At 37.1% G+C, this 21758-nt stretch overlaps 1 protein-coding gene across 4 annotated transcripts in view; it reads right to left on the bottom strand.

The window, feature by feature from the left end:
- Positions 1-1544: 1544 nt before the first annotated feature.
- Positions 1545-21758, bottom strand: part of MGAT4A (alpha-1,3-mannosyl-glycoprotein 4-beta-N-acetylglucosaminyltransferase A) — a 73958-nt gene continuing 53744 nt past the window's right edge. For 3 of the 4 annotated variants that reach the window (XM_026065791.1, XM_026065807.1, XM_026065801.1), the window contains exons 11-17: positions 19162-19292; positions 18431-18538; positions 17834-18027; positions 6091-6169; positions 3891-3957; positions 2658-2770; positions 1552-2489 (exon numbers count right to left, since the gene is read on the bottom strand). In XM_026065791.1, the coding sequence (XP_025921576.1) occupies positions 2463-2489; positions 2658-2770; positions 3891-3957; positions 6091-6169; positions 17834-18027; positions 18431-18538; positions 19162-19292 (719 nt within the window). In that variant the 3' untranslated portion in view covers positions 1552-2462. Of the gene's footprint in view, positions 2490-2657; positions 2771-3890; positions 3958-6090; positions 6170-17833; positions 18028-18430; positions 18539-19161; positions 19293-21758 lie in introns of all 4 variants that reach the window. The other variant, XM_026065817.1, reaches the window with a different exon arrangement.

Here is a 21758-nt window from a genome sequence, read left to right as displayed (position 1 = left end):
CCAATTAACTTATAAACTGTTTTTGTTTCATGGAAAAAGATGAAAGTTACTGTCAACAAAAGTACTTACATTAAGAAAATGTTAGAAACATCTAACATTTATTTCTGCAATCTAAATTGTAGTAAACAGCTATAGTTCAAATTACCTGCATCATTCATTCACAGGCACAACTGAGAAGAGAATAATTAACATGAGGTCCAAATAATTTCTTAGACCTTTGCTAGCTAATATGCAATGAAAAACCATTACTTGGTAATACCTTGACTGAATGGGATTATACATTACAGATTGTGCTGTGGCACCACAATAGGCTAGATTCACTTTGGATTTCTGAGCGCATAAATCCACATTCCTAAGTCCAAGAACAAACTCCACTTACAAGGCTGGTGCTTAACTTACACCTACCGTCTCCATGGGCAAGACAAACTTTATATGTAACATCTTATTTACACCAGCTGGCATAATCCAAAAAAAGCAAACAAGTCCTGCCTGGTAGGTCATCTACTTTTTTCAACTTACACCAGTCAGTCTAAATAAAAGATCTTACCTCTGTGTACAAATCTTGTCTTCCCTTTGTCCTCAGATAACACAGCTAAAACAAAATGACTATGGTCTTTAAAAGTATTTAAGCTCTTAAATGTGAATGTTGTTTTAGCTACAACACAATTTGCCAGCAAAGCAGAAGACAAGACAGGTCGACTATATCCCAGTGGCAATGGCTTTCAGCTTGCAAAGCTGGAGAGTCAGCCCCTGCTTCTATTGATACCTCATGAAAAACGGACCAAATGTTTCAGAAGAATTTTCATGCTGCAGACATGAATTCAAGATCCCCACTCTAAATCAGGGGCTCCACAATGGGTTTTGCCCATACCCAGAGCCCTGAGCCCAGAGCTGTGGGGGCCTGCTTTCCAGGTGGCAGCTCCAGGCAGGAGGCTCGCAGCACAGCTGAGAACCCCAGACCAGGGCAGATGCCTCCCTCCAACCTTAATTAGGCACCTCGCTCCTATTAAAGAGGGGAGTTTCTGCCTCTCCTCCTCCTGACTACTTYTGACAGGATAATTTAACTCTTCCCATGCCTGCATCCTTATGCAGCAGCATGGAAGCGGAAGGACTCTTAAGGACAGTGGCAACATTAGCACTGCAACAATCTCCTGTGGATTTAACCCAAAGCGCTTTCCTTTCCTGACTGGGCTTCTGACTCATTAAACATCCTTAAAGCACAAAAGGCAGGGTACTAACTTGAGGCCCAATTCAGTTCCAATCAGTGGGAATAATCACGTTGATCAATAAAAGAGCTGGACTGAAACCTCCTTGTCCTCGAACAACAAAACACAATAAAAATAAACCATAAATAATCACTGTAATGTATCCAACATAAACACTGCAGTAACAGAAATTTTTAAAAGGAGAACTCTACAGATCACATGTATCTCATGACTAATTTTTTTGATAAAAGGTAACTCTTGTCACTCCAAAGCAAAGCTGGGGAATGATTTTTCAATACAGAAAATGAATTTGTTCAGACTAGGAAATGTCTACAAAGATTTTTAGAAAGAACAGTTTGGAATTGAAAAATTCTCCTAAAATGCAATGGATAAAATGTAAAATCACTACAGATTTAGTACATAATATGAAATACCAAGACATTTCAACATGTTTTTATGTGGCTACAAACTGTACATAGTGGAATTTTATAGCCCCAAAGAATAATGTTCTTCAGAACTCTGTTAATGCCTCTGAACATCATTCAAATTCTGTGTACAAAACTACATAATTTAGAAACTCAATCTAGTTATTTTAAACACGGCAGTATATTTGAAATATGGTATTAATTTATGTTTGCATCTCCAAAGAAAAATGTAGAAAGATAACTTAAACTAGATAATCCATAAAAAAAAACTATATCAATTTAAAATTTTACTGCATAAAAATATGTACTTTCAAATTATTTTAATAAATTAAATATCCCTAACATTTTTAATATATATCCCTGACAATCTATAAAAGAGGGTTCTTGTTATAGAAAATAAATGGAACTCCGAAAGTACCCCCTTCATAAAACGTATTTAACAATAATTATATTTTCTTCTTCTTCAAGGAATGTAACAATATGTACAACTTCTCTATATTACTATACTATCAAAATAGTACAGGTTAAGAATAGCAGGATTCTACAACCATAAGATGGTAAAGTCACCTTAAAGTGAAAGACAACTTAGACCTCAGATGAATGTTATCAGTGTGAAGCATCAGTTTCTCGATGGATCGGATAAGAAGGGGTAAGTACAATCTTCTCATCTACAGTAGATTTCACAAGAGGTAGTGTTCAAGTGAAAAATGAAAGAAATTTGGAATAAGGTGCATGCTCAGTATTTTCAATTTGTGACTTGTTAAGGATGTCGGATTTTATAAGAAAAGTTTTCAAGGATTCTTTCTTTTTCCTCTAAAGCAAATTTTGATGATCAGTTTGTAATCTTTTTAATATGAATCTGAAATACAGAGTCAAAAAAAAAGAAAAGTCATTTTAGGACATTACAGTTCTCAGTAATAACAGCTAACTTTCAGCATTAGCCAAAATTTTGAGCTTCAAAAACATCAACAAAATGAAGAAATCTCACATTTTCTGGTTTTATTTTTAAAAGGTTATAGCACCTCACCTCATTCAGAATTGCCCAAACTGCTGAATTTTGTATTACTGAAAGCCGAAATGATGAAATAGGGTTTAGGCTTGGGTCAACCGTTCCTTCAGCTACACCATTTTCAAATTTCCCTGCAAAAGAAGTAAAAACATATCCTCAATTAACTCCAGTTCAACAAAGTGAAATACAAAATCTGAGTCCAGAAAAACACATCTATAGTACCACAATTCACAGCTTAAACCTACGACTGGATGTAAGGTTGACTGGTATCAATTCCTAAAGCAAAACGCTTTCAAAGCAGCCAGTGATTCTTGACATTGGATTCAGCTGTGCAGCAGCAAAGCAGATGGGGCATACCATCAGCGCACACAGATCTGACAAGAGTAGTACATTACAGAATAAAAACTTCTGAATTGTCTGTACTTATGGGTATGACTACCTCTGAAAATTTGGGAAGATTTTGGTATAGATTTTCATGTAGTATCATGGAACTAAACACAGAACCCTTGGTCTGTGTGTTTTCAGAGAGCATTACACACAAGGGATATCATTCGTGTTTAGTGTATTCCAATCTGAAGAATCTTCGGGTGTATTAAGATGAACAAGAATCCAATTTAAAAGGCTAGTTAGATATCACACTTAAAACGTACACATTTCAACTACAGTTCACAAAGATGAAAAAACTTGCTTTCATTACAACAGTGATGGTCAGCCTATGGCCAACAAGCTAAATACAGCCCACCAGTAAAATTTCTCTTCCTTGACAACAGGTCTCCTGCCATCTTCCCCAACAGCCCCTTGGTTATGGAAATGCCAGTCTCATCCCCTGACAAGACAGGTGAATATCTGTTTGTAGGGAGGGTTCAGGTCCAGAACCCTGACAGCATGCATGCAAGCACAACAGCTCACACAGAGGCACTCGTGAAGCCACAGGACAGCAGACGTGATTTTATATAACTTGGAAATGCCTCTACAATAAGCTAGGCAATCTGTCCTGACACAGAAGTCGGAGGTAACTGCACCATAACTAAGAGTCACAATAGATCTTTGTTTAGTACATCAGTCTCAAAGAAGAAATAATGAAAGTAATATTAAGTAAAGCCTAAAAGGTCACTCACCCAAAATGAGTGAACAAAACTTCACTTTTAGGATTGCTTTGTTTTTAATAAAAATGCCTTTAATGTTGCAATAGAGACTAAATACATTTCTTTCTGTATGTATAACAGAAAACCATTGCTGCCCATGGCATACCTATCCTGAAGTAACCATCCTCTAAGCGTTTGTCTTTGGTTTCTTTGCTTAATACCAATTCTTCATTCTAGAATAAAACAAAAAAAGCATCAATGAGATCATTTATTTTCACATACTACTTCATCAGGGAAAGCCAAATGTATGCACGCTCTTGTTACATACACAGAATCCATCTTTCCTAATTGATTATGAATCAGCCTGGGATAGTTATTTATAGCTTTAGACAAATAAACACAAAAAAGAAAAGCAGCAGTGTTCCAGAACTGAGCTGTATTTGGCTTCAAGGTAGAAAAAAGTAGTACTTTTTGAAGTGCCCCAAGTAATTCACATGTTAACTGCCACATGAAGAGAATGTATAGCAGATACTGGCATAAATAGCAGTAGAATATCAAAGGCAAAATCTTGCCTTCTTTTCCTGTGGTTGAACTGGAGATTCTCTCAGGGCAAATAAAATTTAACTTACTTTTTAATGTAAGAATTTGGGTGGGATGAAAAGCTGTTAGACCACTGAAGGAAGCATTTCAATTATCCACTGCCTTACTAAAATGGGGTGGATATAAAAAAGGGGGATATAAATAAGCTTCTTTAGCATGCACAGAAAAATGAAATTGGAGACCAGAGCTTCAAAAAGCAGCCTGAAGATTACAATCAGAATCACATGAGTCAATACTAGAAGACCTACTGTAAGAATTTCTTAGGAATCAATTAAAAATGCTTGACACACACAGAAGATTAAGTCCACCAGTTTTTTTCTTTTAATTTTGACTTTTAAGGAAGACTGCTGAAAAAAGCTTTTTGGAACGCGTTGCTTAAGTCCCAGACAAATCCAGTCTGGAGGCACTCTGGGTTCTAGTGACTATTTTTTCCTGATTTCTGCTCAAGAGGGATCAGGCTAGAAGTACCTGAATGGGGTCTCAACTCTACTCAAGTCCATGGTGCAGAAATCCTTCCCTCAAAACAGCACCTACCATTCTTTAGCTGCGGTTTCCATACTGGTGAGTTTTCCTGCTGACACCAATGGCTTGGGAATGGACCAGATGCAAAATTTCCTGTTTACCTTTCCACATGTGGTGGCAATAGCAAGGGAAGCTTGGCAGCATTATTTCCTTAGGGAATGCTCCAGTTTGGGGAACTTCTCACAGCCAGGTGTAGCCAAAAGGGAGATATGTTTGACGCACATTTTGTCTGATCATCTTATTGTGCATTCTTATGATATCCTGGGACCAGATAAAGTAAGGGCTGCCACTGCTTTTGTGATTGAACATATTTCCAAAGGTCTTGAGAAACAAAACCCATAAGCCTTATAAGCTTGATATGATATCCCAGGTGCTACATTGTAAAAGTAGAATCAAACTGACAATCTTTGGCAGAGGCAGAGGGGGGAAAGGTTCAGAAATTCCTTTATTTGCTACCTGGATGGTAGACTGCAAGAATGGAAAAGCGAACATCCCCATGACCACTAACTGTACATTATTTAAGAGATTCAATATGGTGATTTAGTCACAGATTTCAAGATACCTGAATCAGATGTATGGGGGAAGACAGAAATAAGTTACTATTTCAATACTAAATAAAATAAATTTGTCTGAAGTAATATCTTAATCCTCACACACAGTTTTGTGATACAAACTGTTAGGTATAATACCTAGTTGAAGAAAAAGAATCTGTATCAACAGGCTTCAGGCAAGAATATACTTGAGACAGTATAATGCCCTCCTGAGATAAAATTCAGACTGATTTATGGAAGAAAAAAATCAGTCATCAAGAGAAAGGAACAGATGCAGTTTGAGAATTTAGGTACGTAAATATCTGGTAGGGTTTGGATATGTGTCAGTTCCTGGACCAAGACTTTTAGCGAGTTGAACAGCAGATTCGCTTAGCTTTCTCATGTTCCAAAATACACACAGGAGGGAGGAYTGTTTGGTTATTTTTGGTTTTAAATAGCAACAGCGAAGTGGAAGAGAATGAGCCRAATGCTTGTTCACCTCCAAATTGCCAACAGCTCTTATAGCAGGCTGCACTCTCAATGAACATGTTTTCTCAGAATAGTTTCCCCCCCCTCTAAAAAGGGCATCGAGATCCTACAGTTTAAAAAGAGGTGATCATGTTTCCCTCATCCAGTTTAAAAAAAAATAAAATAAAATTGGGAGGTTTTGCTTTTATCTTCTAATGGAGGACAGAAAAATCAATACGTTCATACCTGAAAAGGCAAAACTTCCACAGTTGTGTTTAGAAGTATGTCTCCTGGATGCTCTGGATTGCCACTGTGAAACAAGTATCTATAAATGAAAAGGGAGAAGTAAGTGGTATGTATACGTCAGCCAGAATTAGCTAAGTTACTATCTTATGTGTTAATAATCACATTACAGATGTTACAATGGTAAGTATAACTTTTATACTAGACCCACATCAGCAGATAAGAAATAAAAGATGGTTTCGCATACTACTGTAATTGAAAGGGCTATTTTAAAGTTTTGGTTTTACAAAGAATGACTGGGCAATATTTTACCATGCATCTGATCTTGCTGCACTGCACTATGTCAAGTGATCAACACCGTAGTTTCATAGTCACTATTGCCTGGCACGCACTGGAATCACTTCCAGTGTAGTGGTCCTGCCTTCCCCCAACCTCTCCCCGCTATTTGCCAGCACAGACCACCCCCTCCTTGCGCCAGCAGAATGAACTCTGCAGACATGTTCTGAACCAATCCAGGGAACTTACCCGAGTCAACTTTTTTGCCAGGCTCGTTTTCACTAGCCCAGCTCTCCACTCTGGTTCACTGAACAGTCTCATCAATGACTGTGCCAGGAATTTGCAACCCATACACATATCCTAATGTTATCTGAATTCAATCTCCTATTCAAAAAACAGTCTTTTTCTTTTTCTTTTTTTTTTTTTTTTGTTTTTTACAAAAGCATATATATGTTCTTGACATGTATACACAGATAGAGTGGAACCATGTTTTTATATCTGTAAAAAGTCCTTGTTACTCTCAGGTATGCATTTAATGAACCTTCTCTTTTTTAATGTGGCAGAACAAGTGTGGCTTAAAACTGTATCAAAACCATCCCTACATATAACAAGCAGTTAAGTACAAGTCTTAAAGTAACTATCCACTCTCAGTTTTTGTAGTACTATACATGTTCAGATAATCAGTTACAGAAGATATAGTATAATTTCCTTTTCTTTATATAAAACACAAACTTGGTATTCTTTTGACCCTGCATATACAGGCATACTATGTAAACAAGTAACAGTATTCTTTTTACCACTAGGTGGTATCAATGCTTGAAAATTTGTTCATTTCTTATTATTTATTCGAGTAGAACACAGAGGAGTTTATTTAGATTACTGTCTGGAAACTACTTGTAAATTACGCCTACTCAGATGTCACTTTTAACAAGCATATTTTACTTTTAATATGTTTAAATGAATATGTAAAAAAATCTATCAACACATTTCATACCTTTCTTCAATTGGAACTTAGAGCAATAAGCAGTAGGCACCATCTTCCACACTGAATACMTCACCAGCCAGGGGCAAAATTAGTTCAGGAGTTATCACTTGATTAAAATTACAAAAATTAGCTCAATTTGCAATTTATTAAGACATAATTGGAGATGTAATTTCCAGTTTGTCTTCATCCAGTATGTCTGAAGCTGGGTAAGTATTTGCCATTAATGCATACTCTATATCTAACAAGACAAGAAGTACAAGAAAACAGAGCTCTCTCACCCTGACTTAAAAATCTCTGTGATCCTAAAATAACAGGAGTAAAATCACATACTCAGATATATGAAAGCTACAGTGATTTCAATTGCTCCGATTTCAGTAGAACTGCATAGCTCAAAAGATAAAACAAAAYGATTCAGTAGCTTCAGTGTTGTATGCACTTACAGAAAAAATGTTTTTTCACAGTAGTTTAATATAATGGTTAGTCAATTCTAATGTACATATTATTACATGCACTGTTCTTCAAAGAAAAATCTTGTGACCTCTTTTTTAAAYATTCGTGATATGTATAAAAAACCCAACCTTTTCCTTTGTAAGAGGATGCCTTTACTGTATGTTTCAATAATAAGCAAAATAAAATTCTTGGCAAAGCTGACCAGAAGAGAAATAAAAGTATATTCTGCTCTCTTCTGACCTAGCAGACCGAGCTTGCTATCCTTTGGTCTGTCAAATATCCTCATCGTTACTGAGAATTTTCCTTATGAAAACACTGGAAGTGCTAAGGAGACTTTTTAAAAATGCAAGTGAATGAACACTGCCACCTAAGATGGAAATCATCAAACGCTCCTACCTAAACCACAGATGCAACGCTTTTCTTCGGTGCTTTTTAGTTCACAAATCTTATTTCTGAGAAGAGACACCTAAAAAGCCACCAGGAAATTCCTCTATGATCACTGGGCTCTCAGTAAAAGACAGTGGGTTTGTAGTGGGGGCGGAGGGGGGAGTGATTAAACAGTTTTGCGACCACAGCCAACCATTTCTCCTACCGTGCTATCAACTTCTGAAATCAAGGTATGAGTTTTCTCGCCCCTCACCGGTTGTCACTCCATTAGGGCAACACACTCAAAAGTTGCCATAATGTTAAAACAATTCACGGAAGCAACTAATAAAAATTGATTTCTGGATTTCCATGTAATCAAAAACACCCTTTTAGTATGTTTTATACATCTATCTCTCTACATATATACACATACATATGTAATATGCATGGCACACATCTTATCCCTTCCACTATAAACATAATTTTAAATATTTTTATATCTGAGCCTTTCTTGAACACTTAATGGATAACACCTACTAAGACAGTAAAAGTTGCACCGGGTTTAAAAATAGAAGTATGAATACACACACACAGTCAGTTCGTATCAACCTTTTGCTTACAAATAAAATTTACGAATAAAATTGATATTCTCCAGTTCCTCAAAGAAGTGTCATTTATCTGTTCTTTTATAAAGCTCACCTCCCTGACATGTTGATAAATCACAAACTTTCAAGGTTTTCAGGCTATGAAAGATTTTCCTGGATACAGAAATTGAATGACACAGAGGTAGCTTTGGTTTGTAAGTTAGTCTGACATCTGTCCTGGGGTTTATAGGTGACAGTCCATGGAAACACTAAAAACATGTTTTGTTTTGTTATTTTTCCTAGTTGACTCACATTTTTCTTAAGACTGAATCACTAGATATTGTCTTCCTGCTGTTTAAACATAATACTTTCTGAACCATTCTTTCAAATTAAAGTTCTGAAAGCCATAGACCTCTAAATGTAACAACACACACACAAAAAGAAAAAGCACCCGAAGTTAAACACTACTATTACCTTTTAGAATATTACTTCACAGTTATTTTATTATAAAATACAAATATGCACATGTTCTGACATTCTTGATGAAAGCCATCAGCRAAAAGTAACTAAGAAAATATTTATGTATCTGAATCTTGGAGAGAGCTCTTTCTCTGACAGTCTCTTTTTAAAGAAACTTAGGTCAAAGATAATAACTGGCTACCAGAGACATTCAAAAATGAAAATAACTTCCTCCTGCCTGCTTCCCACCCAAAGTTAATAAATACATCCTGCATGAACTAACTTGTATACCTTCTGTTGGCGACCTCAGTGCAGTAAGAGAGTAAAGGAAGATGCTAGATACTAACAGTTCACATGGCATAAGAAGTTACACAATAAGATGTAAAGAGCATTGAAGGCTTAAAAAAAAAAAAGTTAAAGTCACAAAGAAAACTTCAGTTTTTATATTTAGTGACTTGAATTTTCAAGCTGAGGGTCTGACCTCTTTCCATGCAACTCAACACAGCTCTAAAATCAAGTCTACTGGAAGAGAAAAGCAACGTGCTGAAAGGAGCATCCGTGCACGTCCTAACGTGCAAAGGGAGGGGAAGGGGGAAGCATCAGTCTCATTAATAAACTGTCTAAAGACCATTAGCTTGCCAATGCAGCTAACTATTACCGATATTTTAAAAGGCTACACTCAGATTCAGAACTTTCCCAGTACTGAGCACTTAGAAACAGTCTCATCTTTGTAGCATTCCCAGTTTTCTTTATAACGAAAAGATGCATATAAATTCATATCAATACTACTAATCTACACTGATAGCTTTCATATTCTTTTTTGAATAGCTAAATTTTTCCATCTGTCAATACTAATTTATCACATGTACTTTTGGCAAAAATTCAACACAAATGATAACTATGCACACCTCTTTATCCTTCTCTGATTCTGCATACAAAGGGAGTGTATCTTATAAAACTTTTCTCCCTCATCAAAGCATATTTAGGCTCAGAAAATTCTGTTACTTTTTCCATTAACTGATTTGTTGGCTTTTAGGTATTAATAAGTCTGTCTTACTGTATTTTATAATTTGTTTAAAAAAATATAAAAATGGCAATGATTCTTATTTTTTACATGGAAAGTGTGATTCTATGCATCTTTTATTTTACTGAGCAACCAAAATGAAGAGATTAAAATAGAACACATGGGAACTTCACCAGTAAATTATGGCAGCTTTATAAAAGGAAATAATACATAAAAATTCTGAAAAAGCACAATTCACTATCAATATATTTGTTTTTGTCTTGAAGGAAACAAAAAACTTATCCCAGTCAACGCTAAGCACAAATGTTCTAAGAATCTATTTATGAACACAGGCCTTCCTCCCATGTAAACATCAGGAACCAAATCTTTTTCTTTATATATCCTCCTTACATCTCTTTTTTAGCTATCTGAAATATTTTAGTATATCCCATTTTCAGGAAAGGAAAAGAGATAGGAAGATGGAAAGGAAATATTTCCTTCCACATTTGAACAAATCATCAGCTAACAACATGCAGCATAACAGTTTTTAAATTTTGCACAAAGGGACTTCTTCGAAAGGCAGAATTCAGTCAGCAAATTTATGTCTCGCTACAGACGCTGTAACCAACTGCAAGAGTTATTATTCATCGGTTCCATCCAGTATTTTTGATCACTGGATACAATTTAGTAAAAGAAAACTAATCTACCTCCTCTCTGTCATTTTCCCAGAATACTTGTTAGAAAATATTACCATACGTAACTGGAAACAGGTATTAGCCATACATTATTTTCTAAGCTTTCCTGCTGTAAAATACAAATGGAAGATGAATAACTTCCTTTCCATTTCTCAAGCTCAGTTTCTTTTCCTAACCTTTATGCCTCTGATCCACTCCTTTCTTTCTGAAAATTGCTCATACTTACCAAGAAAAGCTTAAATCCTAAAGTCTCTCTCTATATATCAAGTACTCATAATAGCTAAGCAATCTAATGAGAGCTTTTCCATCTTGTTATTATAAAGTTACTGGCTTGAAAACACTTGAAAAAGGAGCATTTACCCCATTAATTTTATGCCAAATCCCTGGTAAGCTGTTATTTCCTCTGCTAAAACCAGCCAGTCTAAGCATCCAGATATAAAACAGGCATCATGTTTGATAGCTGTAAGGAGTGAATTCCCCATTTTTGCAGAAGTGGGAAGCTGAGAGCAGAGAACTTGCTCACATTTATCTCAGGTCCACAAAGTAGCCTGAACAAACAGGGGATGGGGGAGTTGGGGGGCTGGGGTGGTCTGAGTCTCTCCTTTCCAGCTTCCCAACTTTCCCCAGCTGAACCACGCATGTAGAAGCCATTTAGCTGGGTAAGCCCTTCTCATCCCAAGCCCGTTCTTGGCTTCTAGGTTTCCCAACGAAGGCTACGAGAGCAGCTTTCTAAACATGTAGTGCACTCTCTGGAATATATACAGGTCAACTGTAACAGAAAGGATTTGGAATTAAATTCATTTTAACTGCTCTTCAGTTTCCTTTTGATCTTGGAGGGTGTCAGGTTCTTTTGAGGGAGGRGTTGTTTTTCCTTGCTCATGAAATCTCCACTCTTGTCTTTTAGGAATTTTATTATTTTTCAACCAGATTGATATTAATTAAAAGGTCCTTATGCTCTTCTGCAAGATTAATTCTGTTGAATTTTTAATCCACTGAAATGTAGAAAGTTTTTTCATATTTCAAATTAATTTCCCCAGAAGCACAGACACCAAGGGCTCAGTTCAGCTGTCTTAAACATAGGCCTCTACTGCCATTTGAGATGCACATGGGTATCAGAGGCATCCTCACAAGGCTGGCAGATGTAATTCTGACATATCGGAGACTCATGCCCTTCTGGAAATCAGGTGAATCTCTAGTGGCATTAACATAACCTAACATTAAGGCAACTGCATTAAGCCTCTAACATTTCTGATTAATAACTATAAATCCAGGAACACTGCCAAATACACAAATCTGGAATATTAGTGCCATTAAAGAGGAAGCAGCATGTCCTTGGCTCAGACAGCTCTTTTCTTCTGTCTCTGAGCCACGGTTTTTTTGCTTTTCACATGAAGATCCTGCCCGACTGTCGCAGCCAGAGCTCCGCGCCGGGAGCAAACAGCCCCGGTGGCTGGGAGCGAGCCTGCCAAAGCCCTGCTGCCAGTGGAGCCATGTGAGGATGTTCTAGTCACTAGTGCCGAAGCTTATGCAAACACAGAACACAAGTCCTCAAATTCTCTCTTTTTGTGTACATGCTGCAAACATTAACCCACCTGAAATACACTAATGCCAGAAATGTTCAAAATAAAAAAATTATTCGAGCCTTTCAAGTATTTGCTGTCAACTGATACCACCATTTAAGCCTAATAAAATACAAATATTGTTAAACTTTAATAGCTTATAGTTTAATTATATACTTAGGGATCAGAGCAAAGATTATTTCTAATTGGTACTGTGGGGGGGTTGGGGGTGGAGGGGGGTGTAAGTAGCTTCAGTTAAAATTGCCCAAGAAAGGTGGAAGGTATTGCACTGTGCTAATGGAGAGTTTCTACACCAAACAGTGATTATGAACAAAGAACAACTTATATACATCAGTCAGGTTACTGCTGCATTAGTCCAAAAAGCAAAGATACTGCGGCTCTCTAGGTTTTAAGTGGTTCTTACTGCAAGAGCAAACAATGCGGAAGTTCTGCTTCATTGACGATTTTAGAAAGCTGTTAAAATATCACTTTCTCTCTGTAATGTATTTGATTCTGTGGATCTTTCTTTCCACAGGAGGACTTGCATCCAATAAGAAGGATACTTAGCTATGTTTGAGATACATACATAGATGATACATATTGTAAATAACTTTGTTCTACTTAAGAAAAAAAAAAGATATTTCTTTTAAATTTTCACAGCTAGAGAATATGTTTTAAAAGCTAGGCATATCTTCCTTCACACTGAAGTGGCAGTAATAGCAGACAAGCACCCCTCACTTTTTATGCAGGTAATTTTCAACACTATCACAGACAAGTGACAAGCCTAATGCGGACAAGGTAATGTATATGTTTAGTTACCAGGAGTTAGACAAGATACTCTTCACACTCCATACACTGTATTTCTAGTTTAAATAGTCTAATAAATATATGTTTCTTGCATGAGAGGAAATTCTATGTTGTGTGAAGATGCCACAGGAAACATATGCAAAGTTAACATTACATCTCCCCTGGGATTCCAGTGTCAACAGCAGGGAAAATTAGGCAAGTAGTCTGCAATATCGTACATCAAGTATGCATGCCAGTATCAGAACACAAAGAGGTAAGTGTAATCTACTAGCTGATTTGCCAAAATATTAAAAGATGTCATTTTAAAGCAGAAATTCCAGAAAGCAAGTACTATCTCATAAAAATCACTTTATTAAGAATCAATGGCACATTAGGATGGGTACCCAATAGCTTGTTAAAAACAAGAACACAACTTTTGGGACAACTGATTTAGAAACAGTGCTATGGGGAAAAATGAACAAACAACAACAACAAAGCCTAGAAATCCTTCTGAAGATATTCAAAGTAATGCTCCCAAGCAGTCACACACAAGAAAGGATGAGCCTGATTTTCTTTAACAATTAAGCAAGTTCACATGTAAACTAGCAAAGCGGGTTTTTTCCTTCACACAGCATAAAATACATCCTTGGCATTTTTCACAGCTTTTTTTTTTTTTTTTTTTAATAAAGATCAGCATTTGAAAGCCGCTTATAATAAAAAAAACAAAAACAAAACACTCTCCTGAACATTCATTCTAAATTCCTATTGCAAAAAAGCTGACAAGTGTAAAAATAATCAAATCAAAATGGCCATAGTTTATGCAGTTCCAAGGGCTCCCTTGGTGCTAATTACTGCTTTCAAAGAACATCTGCATTATCCAGTTTGTGTCAGTCAAGTCTACAGGGTGGGCTCTGCAGCTTAGGCAGTCCAAAAAGATATGGATATGATGATGCTGAACAGCAGCATCATTTAGGAAGTGTTGCAATGCAATGCCTGTGCGGGATGTATTTTTTTAAAGCAGGATCACATTCAACATTTATTACCTCTTTTCTCTTCAAGGTTCACTACTCATCCACAAATATGTCAGAGATTCCTACAAACAAAAAAACTATCTCAAACAAAGCAATGTCCAAAGTCAGTCTTTACAATGAGCTGCTGGGGTGCAACATTCCTCACTAACGGCTCTGAAGAAAAAGGGTAACTAGTCAAGAAAGGAGCTATCTTGAATCTGTTATCTACAGCTTTCAAAATAAATTTACATTCTAACTAACATTACAGTAATAATGCAAAATTTATAAAATAACTCTTAAATATGGCTGTCAGTTTTAACAATTTAAATGTGTGCTTGGGACAGCAGGGTATATATCAAAATAGCAAAGTGAATTTCAGTAATCATATAACAATCTAAAGCAACAGAAATTCAGGATATTTCTTATCTTTAAAATGTGGATTGTTTTGAGCATTCAGAAAACAGTCCATCCATTTATGAAAAAATAAAGCCAAACAAAAAAATCCAAAATCTTACACAATGCACTGGTGTGCAGTTTGTTTTCAAGAAGAAAGCCAGTGAAACCACTTTCATTCTCAAGGCTATGCTACTGAAAGACAGAGGTGTGCATCTTCATATTACTGCAAAAACAAAAACATGATTCCAGCTTACCAGTAAGAGATATCAGTGTCCTGGCTGAAGAACTTTAGGTTGGAGGGGGGGAGGGGAACTAAAAAGATGCAGCACAAGAGCTGTCACTAAAACAGAATTTCAAAAGATTTCCGTTCACACACACCTATTTTCCAAGCATGATTTAGAACAAGTAACACCTATTTGACTGTTAAAGGTTAAGTGGGGATTTGTTAACTTAGTCTTTCACAAAATAGCCACAAGTGTTATTTCCTGCTCATTTAAAGTGAGATCTGCTCACTTTAGATTATTAAGAGATCCTTGCCACTGTTATCCCCGACGATTGTCCCAGGTCTCAAAAATGAAATATTTAAAGACTTACTGAAAACTGCTGGAATTGCTATACTACAAGAGAAAATGTAAATTCAGTTCAGCAGAAAGTTTGGCATGGAAAAATAAACTATAGGAACAAGTTAGTGCTCTGTCACACTGTAACAGACTCGCCATTCATTCTGTTAAACCCGTGGTCAATATTTCCATTAAAAAGCTTGTTTATCAAGAATTTATTACTGGAGCTATTAAGCAGCTACACCTCAAAATGACTGGGCATACAAAATTTTGTGCAAGTTCAAAGAGCTTTTCTATTGGTTTAAAAGGAAAAAAGAAAAAAAAAACTGTTCTGTGTCCCTTCATAAGCACAAGATGGCTTTCAAAAGCACTTTTCCTGCTCTTAATCTCACAGACATTTTTCCCACAATCAGTTATTTCTTCTCATTGGGTAAGTTTTCCTTACACTCAGTCCATTTCCCCTTTGCTGTCTTTCATCCCACTACTCACAGTTTTATTTCTGACTGCCTCAGTAAGCACCCTTGAGATACCAGGAAATGTTATTTCTCCACCTAACCTTCACCTACCAAAACTGACTGCTGATGAAGTTAAGTGCACCACCACCACAAAAAAAAAATAAAAAAAAATCAAATGACATCACTGTAGCCCTAATCACGCACAGCCTTCAGAAAAGTAAAATAATGCACATTTGAGGACCCTGTGGCAACAGAAGCTCAGGTCATAATAAATATTGAAACAGCCTGTAATGATAGCTCAAACAAGGTTAAACTTTTTAAGTGTGAATATGTAATATAATTCTAATTGGTGGACTTCCTTCAAGGAAGGCAAGGGAATACAAAATATTAAGTTTCTTCTAAAACTAAAGTCACTTCCTTCAATAAATAGAAACAAGTAAAATCGTATAATCCTCAACTACGGGAACTGATTTTAACACAGCAGGTAGGCATAACTACCTTAGGCATAGCAACAATTTTGCAGAGAATAATAATGAACACAAATCTTCCCATTTTTTGCACAGATAATTACTACTTATTCTTTCTTCCAATTCCCTCACCATCAAGGTAACAGACATCAAAAACTTTTTTCAGACTTATGCATGCTGATTTTTGAACCACAGCRCTCAACTGTAACACTTGCTAGCAATGCTTTCCAAAACTGCCAGTGTAGTGTGCATTTGACTCATCCTAATGAAACAACATTTCACCCAAAATCAACATTTGCTGCTTACAATTACTCTATTCATAACCTAAAGAGGCATATACTACTTAAAAAAAACAGAAAATAAATACGAATTGGACAATGTTCATTTCATAACTTTGAAATTTTGATCAAAAAAAATGAATTCYTACACTTGAGTTGAAAAATACACATTTCTTATATTACTGGCACAGGGTAAAAATGATTCTGCTTTTAATCCGAGGAGGTGTGGCAAACATACTCCTTAAAACATATTTCTTGGAAAGCTAACCAGAAATGTCTTTTTTAAAGCATAGTAATCAACTGAAAGAGTAATTTGAAATATCGCCTAACAAACTGAGTTTCATAGATCACACTAGTTTTGGAACAACACAGTAACAAGGAACTACTGATCCTCACTGCTGTGCTAAGCCAAGGTGAAGACCTAGTCTTTGATTAGGTACCAAGGCATGAAAGAAGTTGACTAATTGGATCCAGTTCATGACAGCAAAAAGAGCTGCCTCACAAAAAAAAATCCAATCCAATTAATCCAAAGAAATTTAATTCGACCAGACTATAGGTATTGACCTCAAAAGAGCACAGAAGGTACATGAAGAAAGGAGAAAGGAATCCACTAACATAGCAACTGCAAACGGATGCTAAATAAAGAATTTATTTTGTAAGTCTTGGACTAGTGTGTTGGCAACACAGTGAAAAGCAAAGAAGGAAACAAGTCTCAGTAAATCTAGAGTAAGACTCAAACTCTAAAACAAAAACTTCGTTATCCTTATTTAATCCGAATAGTAACTAAAAAAAGTCACCTTTAGTCCTCTAACGAACCACAGATATTTGTATTCTAAACCCTAGTTTTTGTTGCTGTTGTTGTTTTTAAATAGGTTTACTTGGAGTATTAACACTGTGACTCTTTTCAAATCCTAAAGCTACACTTAAGCCACACTGCTGTTCAGGGTTTGCAGTTCTCAGGTTCGGGRACACTGCAATATGCTCCAGAAAAATCTCTGGTCTGGACAACCAAGGGATCAAGGCTGCAGGGCACAACATACTGTACCATACACCATGCTGCATAACTGCTCTGTAATCAGAAGCAGACCAACCAAACACAAACAGAATCAAATTGGCTGCTTTTGAATTCTATTAGGAATTGCTGGAGAAGCACTGGTTTTGAATTGCATTTATCAAGAAAGCTCCAGATTAAAAAAAATAATTATAATAATGCAAGACAAATAAAATTTAAAGTAGYAAAGCAATTAGAGGGAAAGACACTGATGAGCACAGTTTCAACTGAACAGCAAAGACCCATTTCTACGTGCAACCTTTTTGTTACACTTTAGTTTAATCATGGCAGCGCCAATACTATTTTGAAGGATTCTGGGTGAGCAAGCAGCTTTAGATACAAGACCAAAGGCAAATAATTACTAACCTTTCTACATTGACTGGCTTGTCAAATTTAAATAGAATATAATCCCCAGCAACTGGTGTGACAGCCCAGAAAAAATCTTCCCCTACATAAGTTTTTTCTAGTGTATGCCCTTGGTAGACTTTTAAAGATGTGGAAATCTCTGCAGGTGGATTCACATGGATTTTATGCAGTAACGGCTTCAGGAAGTCTTTATCCTAATTGAAAGACAGACAAACATCAGATTGGTCAGGCAACCCATTATGGTCTTCTCCCAAGTGGGTACACTTCAAACAAATACTTGGAAACAAATAGCAAATGAATGTATTACTCATTGTTGGATATATCAGATCTTGTGTTGATTAATAAGATGATCATGCCATTAAAGGCAGAAAGTTAGAAAAAAAACATCCACTAACATATATCCACAAAAATAAACTGAGATTGGCACTTCTTATACTTGATAGTAACCAGCTTAAATCAGATTTCATTCCAACTAGAGCAATACATAATATTCTTGAAAATGCTTGACAACAAGAAAATGTTTGTTTTCTCAAGTGCTAACAAGTTTTTCATCAAATTAGCCTGCTGTGGAAAGAAAGGAGAATTTTAGCTACTAACTGTGAGTTTCTGGATCTTCCCTGCTAAGGAGGAGTGAAGGCCAACATGCTGGAAAAGAGAAGGCCTGAAGCGTATCCGTAGGTTAGATTTCTGTCGATCACAATGTTTCTGAAGCAAGTGGAAAAAAATCACATTAGTAAATCCAACAAACAGTTGCTGAGATTTACTAAAAGTATGTACATGAACCAGGAAAAGAAACAACAAGAACCTGGACCTACTTACCCAATTTTTGTCTTTTTCCAGAAATCTAGCAAGATTGCTGTGCACATACAAAACTATTCAATAAAGGAGAAAGAGACATCTCTCTCTTATTGCTAAAAGACTGAATAAACAGGTTCTGTGCAAAGGAGCTACCTAAAAAATGAAGGACCAAAATTTATTCCCCATTGGGAACCTTCTCTAAGACCGCTATTCCAAGCAGTAGTACTCTGCATTGCCTCAGTGGAGGGGCATGAAAATGAGATTATTTTAGGACCATTAGGTACAGAAACTAACCAGATTTTTGCTTTCCCCAGCTATTGCATCCATCTCCCAAACCTGGAGCAATAATAACAATTATAATGCCTCTAAGAACTATGTGGCCAAAGCTTTACTTGAAATTAAGATTTTGGTGAGAAGCAAAACTGGCATACACAGTAACCATGATACATAGTATACTAGCCTCCAACCCACAAAAAACAATTCACTATCACAAAAACATTTTAGAAGCTTCATAATGAAAACAAACTTACGGCATCTTTCTCAGGATTACAGACTTTCACCCAGAGGATATGGTCCAGTAGCCAATCAATAGGTTTCTCCTTATAAAACATAAATATGAACTCTACAATAAGAGTGATATCTGGAGACTGGAACATTTTACCTGTGATGACATTAAAAATAACTGTCATTATTTTAGATTAAAGATAACACTGTCTTTTGAAATCAGTGAGACAAGAGATGGCGTGTTTGTGCCAAGACAAGATATGTTAGTGATGAACAACTTGAAATCTCAGACACTGTTAAAAGGTTCATACCGTTCAGCTATACAGAAGTAATTAAAACAGACACCTATTCAAAGGAGAACTCTGCAATATACCCCACTACCATTATTCAATGTAAAATACAATGTGACTTCCCTAAAAGGAGAAATTTACTCTTTTTCCTAATTTAAGTTATCTTAATTTTATCTAAAACAGAAAAAGGGTATTAAACAGAAATTTACTTTCACATAGCAAACATATAGGCCCAGAGGCACTCTCCTCTAGGCCTAGATCAGCATGCTACTGCAAGCTATGCAATCAACCCTCCACGGTTCAGGGAAGAATCTAGGCAATATGGTGATGTTACAGGATGCAACAAAAACAACCCTGGAATGCAGACACATCCAGCTGCAACAAATCAGAACACACTAGGTAAGCACAAGCCGGCTGTACTTGCACTAGCTCCTTCAGACTCAACTGACCTCTCTCCATTATACTCCCCAGCATCCTGGAAGGGTTCATCAGTGCCGAAAAAGCCTCTCTCTCTAATTCATAATGAGTACTGGAGCAAAGACTAACAGGAGACTTTACAAATGTCCTGCTCCTCAAGTTTAGCACAAACCCTTGTCTCCCTCCAGTAATATTGCCTCTAACTGAAGACAGACATACACGCTGCTTGCTGAAATGCTGTCACCGCCCTCAGCACCCAGCTTCGCACAGCTTTTCCCCTTTGTTCTATAGCACGGCCTCCCCCCATCTGTCACTCCGTCACTCCTATCCCAGGGCACCACCTGCATAGCACGGCACTGCCCTCGTGGAGGCTTGCTCAGAGCGCCCTTCCTGCACCAGCACAAAAACAGGCCTCGGGAGTGAAGCCGCTGGCGAAACACAAGTCTTCAAAGCTCTGGACCCAGCCACGCACAGCCACTCCTAGCGATAGGAAGCAGCCCAGTGCACCTCCTGCTCTGTGGAGCTGATGCCCCAGCCCCTCCGAGCCCTACTCCACCAGCTCCCTGCCTAGCACCTCCCTAGTGAGGGTACCAGCAGCAGCCTGGCTTCCCTGGGCCACAGCCCAGGCCATGCTGTCCTGTGGCTCTCAGGCAGCTGTAGACGACAGACATGCCATGAGCCACGGAGCCAGTAAGATATCGTCCAAACCTGGCCTAACAGATTGCCCACTAGCCATCTCCAATATGCAGAAAAAAATCATCAAGCCAAAGAGACCTAAGCAAAACCTGCAGTCAGCATGCACTGCCTCAGACGGAAGACAACRTGAAAGAATTGAAGCAATGGCTAGTCCTGCTCCATTTTCTGCACTTGGTACAGTGTGTGAGAACAGACACACATCGAGAGGACACTACCGGCAAAATTTCAGGGTTTCAGGTGCTGCACGCACTCACAACCTATGCTTGGAAAGAAACTTCAAAATACAAAAGAGTAAGACTTAAACGTAATACCATGTTCTGTAAAACCATAGGAATTTATAAAATGTGGAAGATTTTCTCCATATTATTGTTTTATTTATATAGATAAATGTGAGGGCCAGGATTGAGAAAAATATATATAATGGGACATTTTCTGCTATTTATGGTGTCTTGCCAAGATTTTAATCTGATTTTCAGTCCATATAAATGCTATCATTAGTGAACTGCTTTGACCTCGCAGTATTTTGTTGGCAAGTACAACATACATACAAAATGAAAAACTTTGTTTTCTACAGTTCTCTGCACTGCAGAGCTCTGGATCATTCATTTACAATCTTCTGTAGAAGCATCATGTTAGCTGTATTCAGTCTATACCAACAATAACTTTATACTTGCAAGAACCTATTTTAACTATAGTTGAAGCCTTTTAGTATTTTCCCTATTTATGATACACAGTTTGCTGACATTAAAATCAGCATCTCTTTAGAGTTATTTAGTCTCAAATATATGCCTTGATCTATTCTTCCTCAAATTTCAACTATGTAGAAAATTTGAGCAATACTGAAATCGTAACAGCTTACAACAATCTGAACAACAGTCTTTAAGACATCAAGGCACAGTAAGATTCAGGGCAACTGTGTAAGAGGCTGATTTCAGATCACTCCATTAGAAGTTTGCACCAACTGATATTATGGCTACGGCACAGAGTACTACAGATGCTCTGTAAAACACTTCAGCTCACAGGCAGTTGGAAGACAAGTTGATACTTCCCATAAAAGCCACTAGGATTTTGCCATGTCATTACACCAGGGATTGTAGTGCAGATCGGAATCCAGAAGAGAGAAAGATGCTTCTCCCTCCCCAGAGCTTCTTAGGGAAACAGCCTACATCTCACCTGTTATTTATTAGATACTTGACAGCACTTAGGGCTACACTTTCAGC

The sequence above is a fragment of the Apteryx rowi genome, unplaced genomic scaffold (genome assembly GCF_003343035.1).
Source record: "Apteryx rowi isolate R43461 unplaced genomic scaffold, aptRow1 scaffold_103, whole genome shotgun sequence".
Lineage (NCBI taxonomy): Eukaryota > Metazoa > Chordata > Aves > Apterygiformes > Apterygidae > Apteryx > Apteryx rowi.
This window is presented reverse-complemented; position numbering and strand designations above follow the sequence as displayed.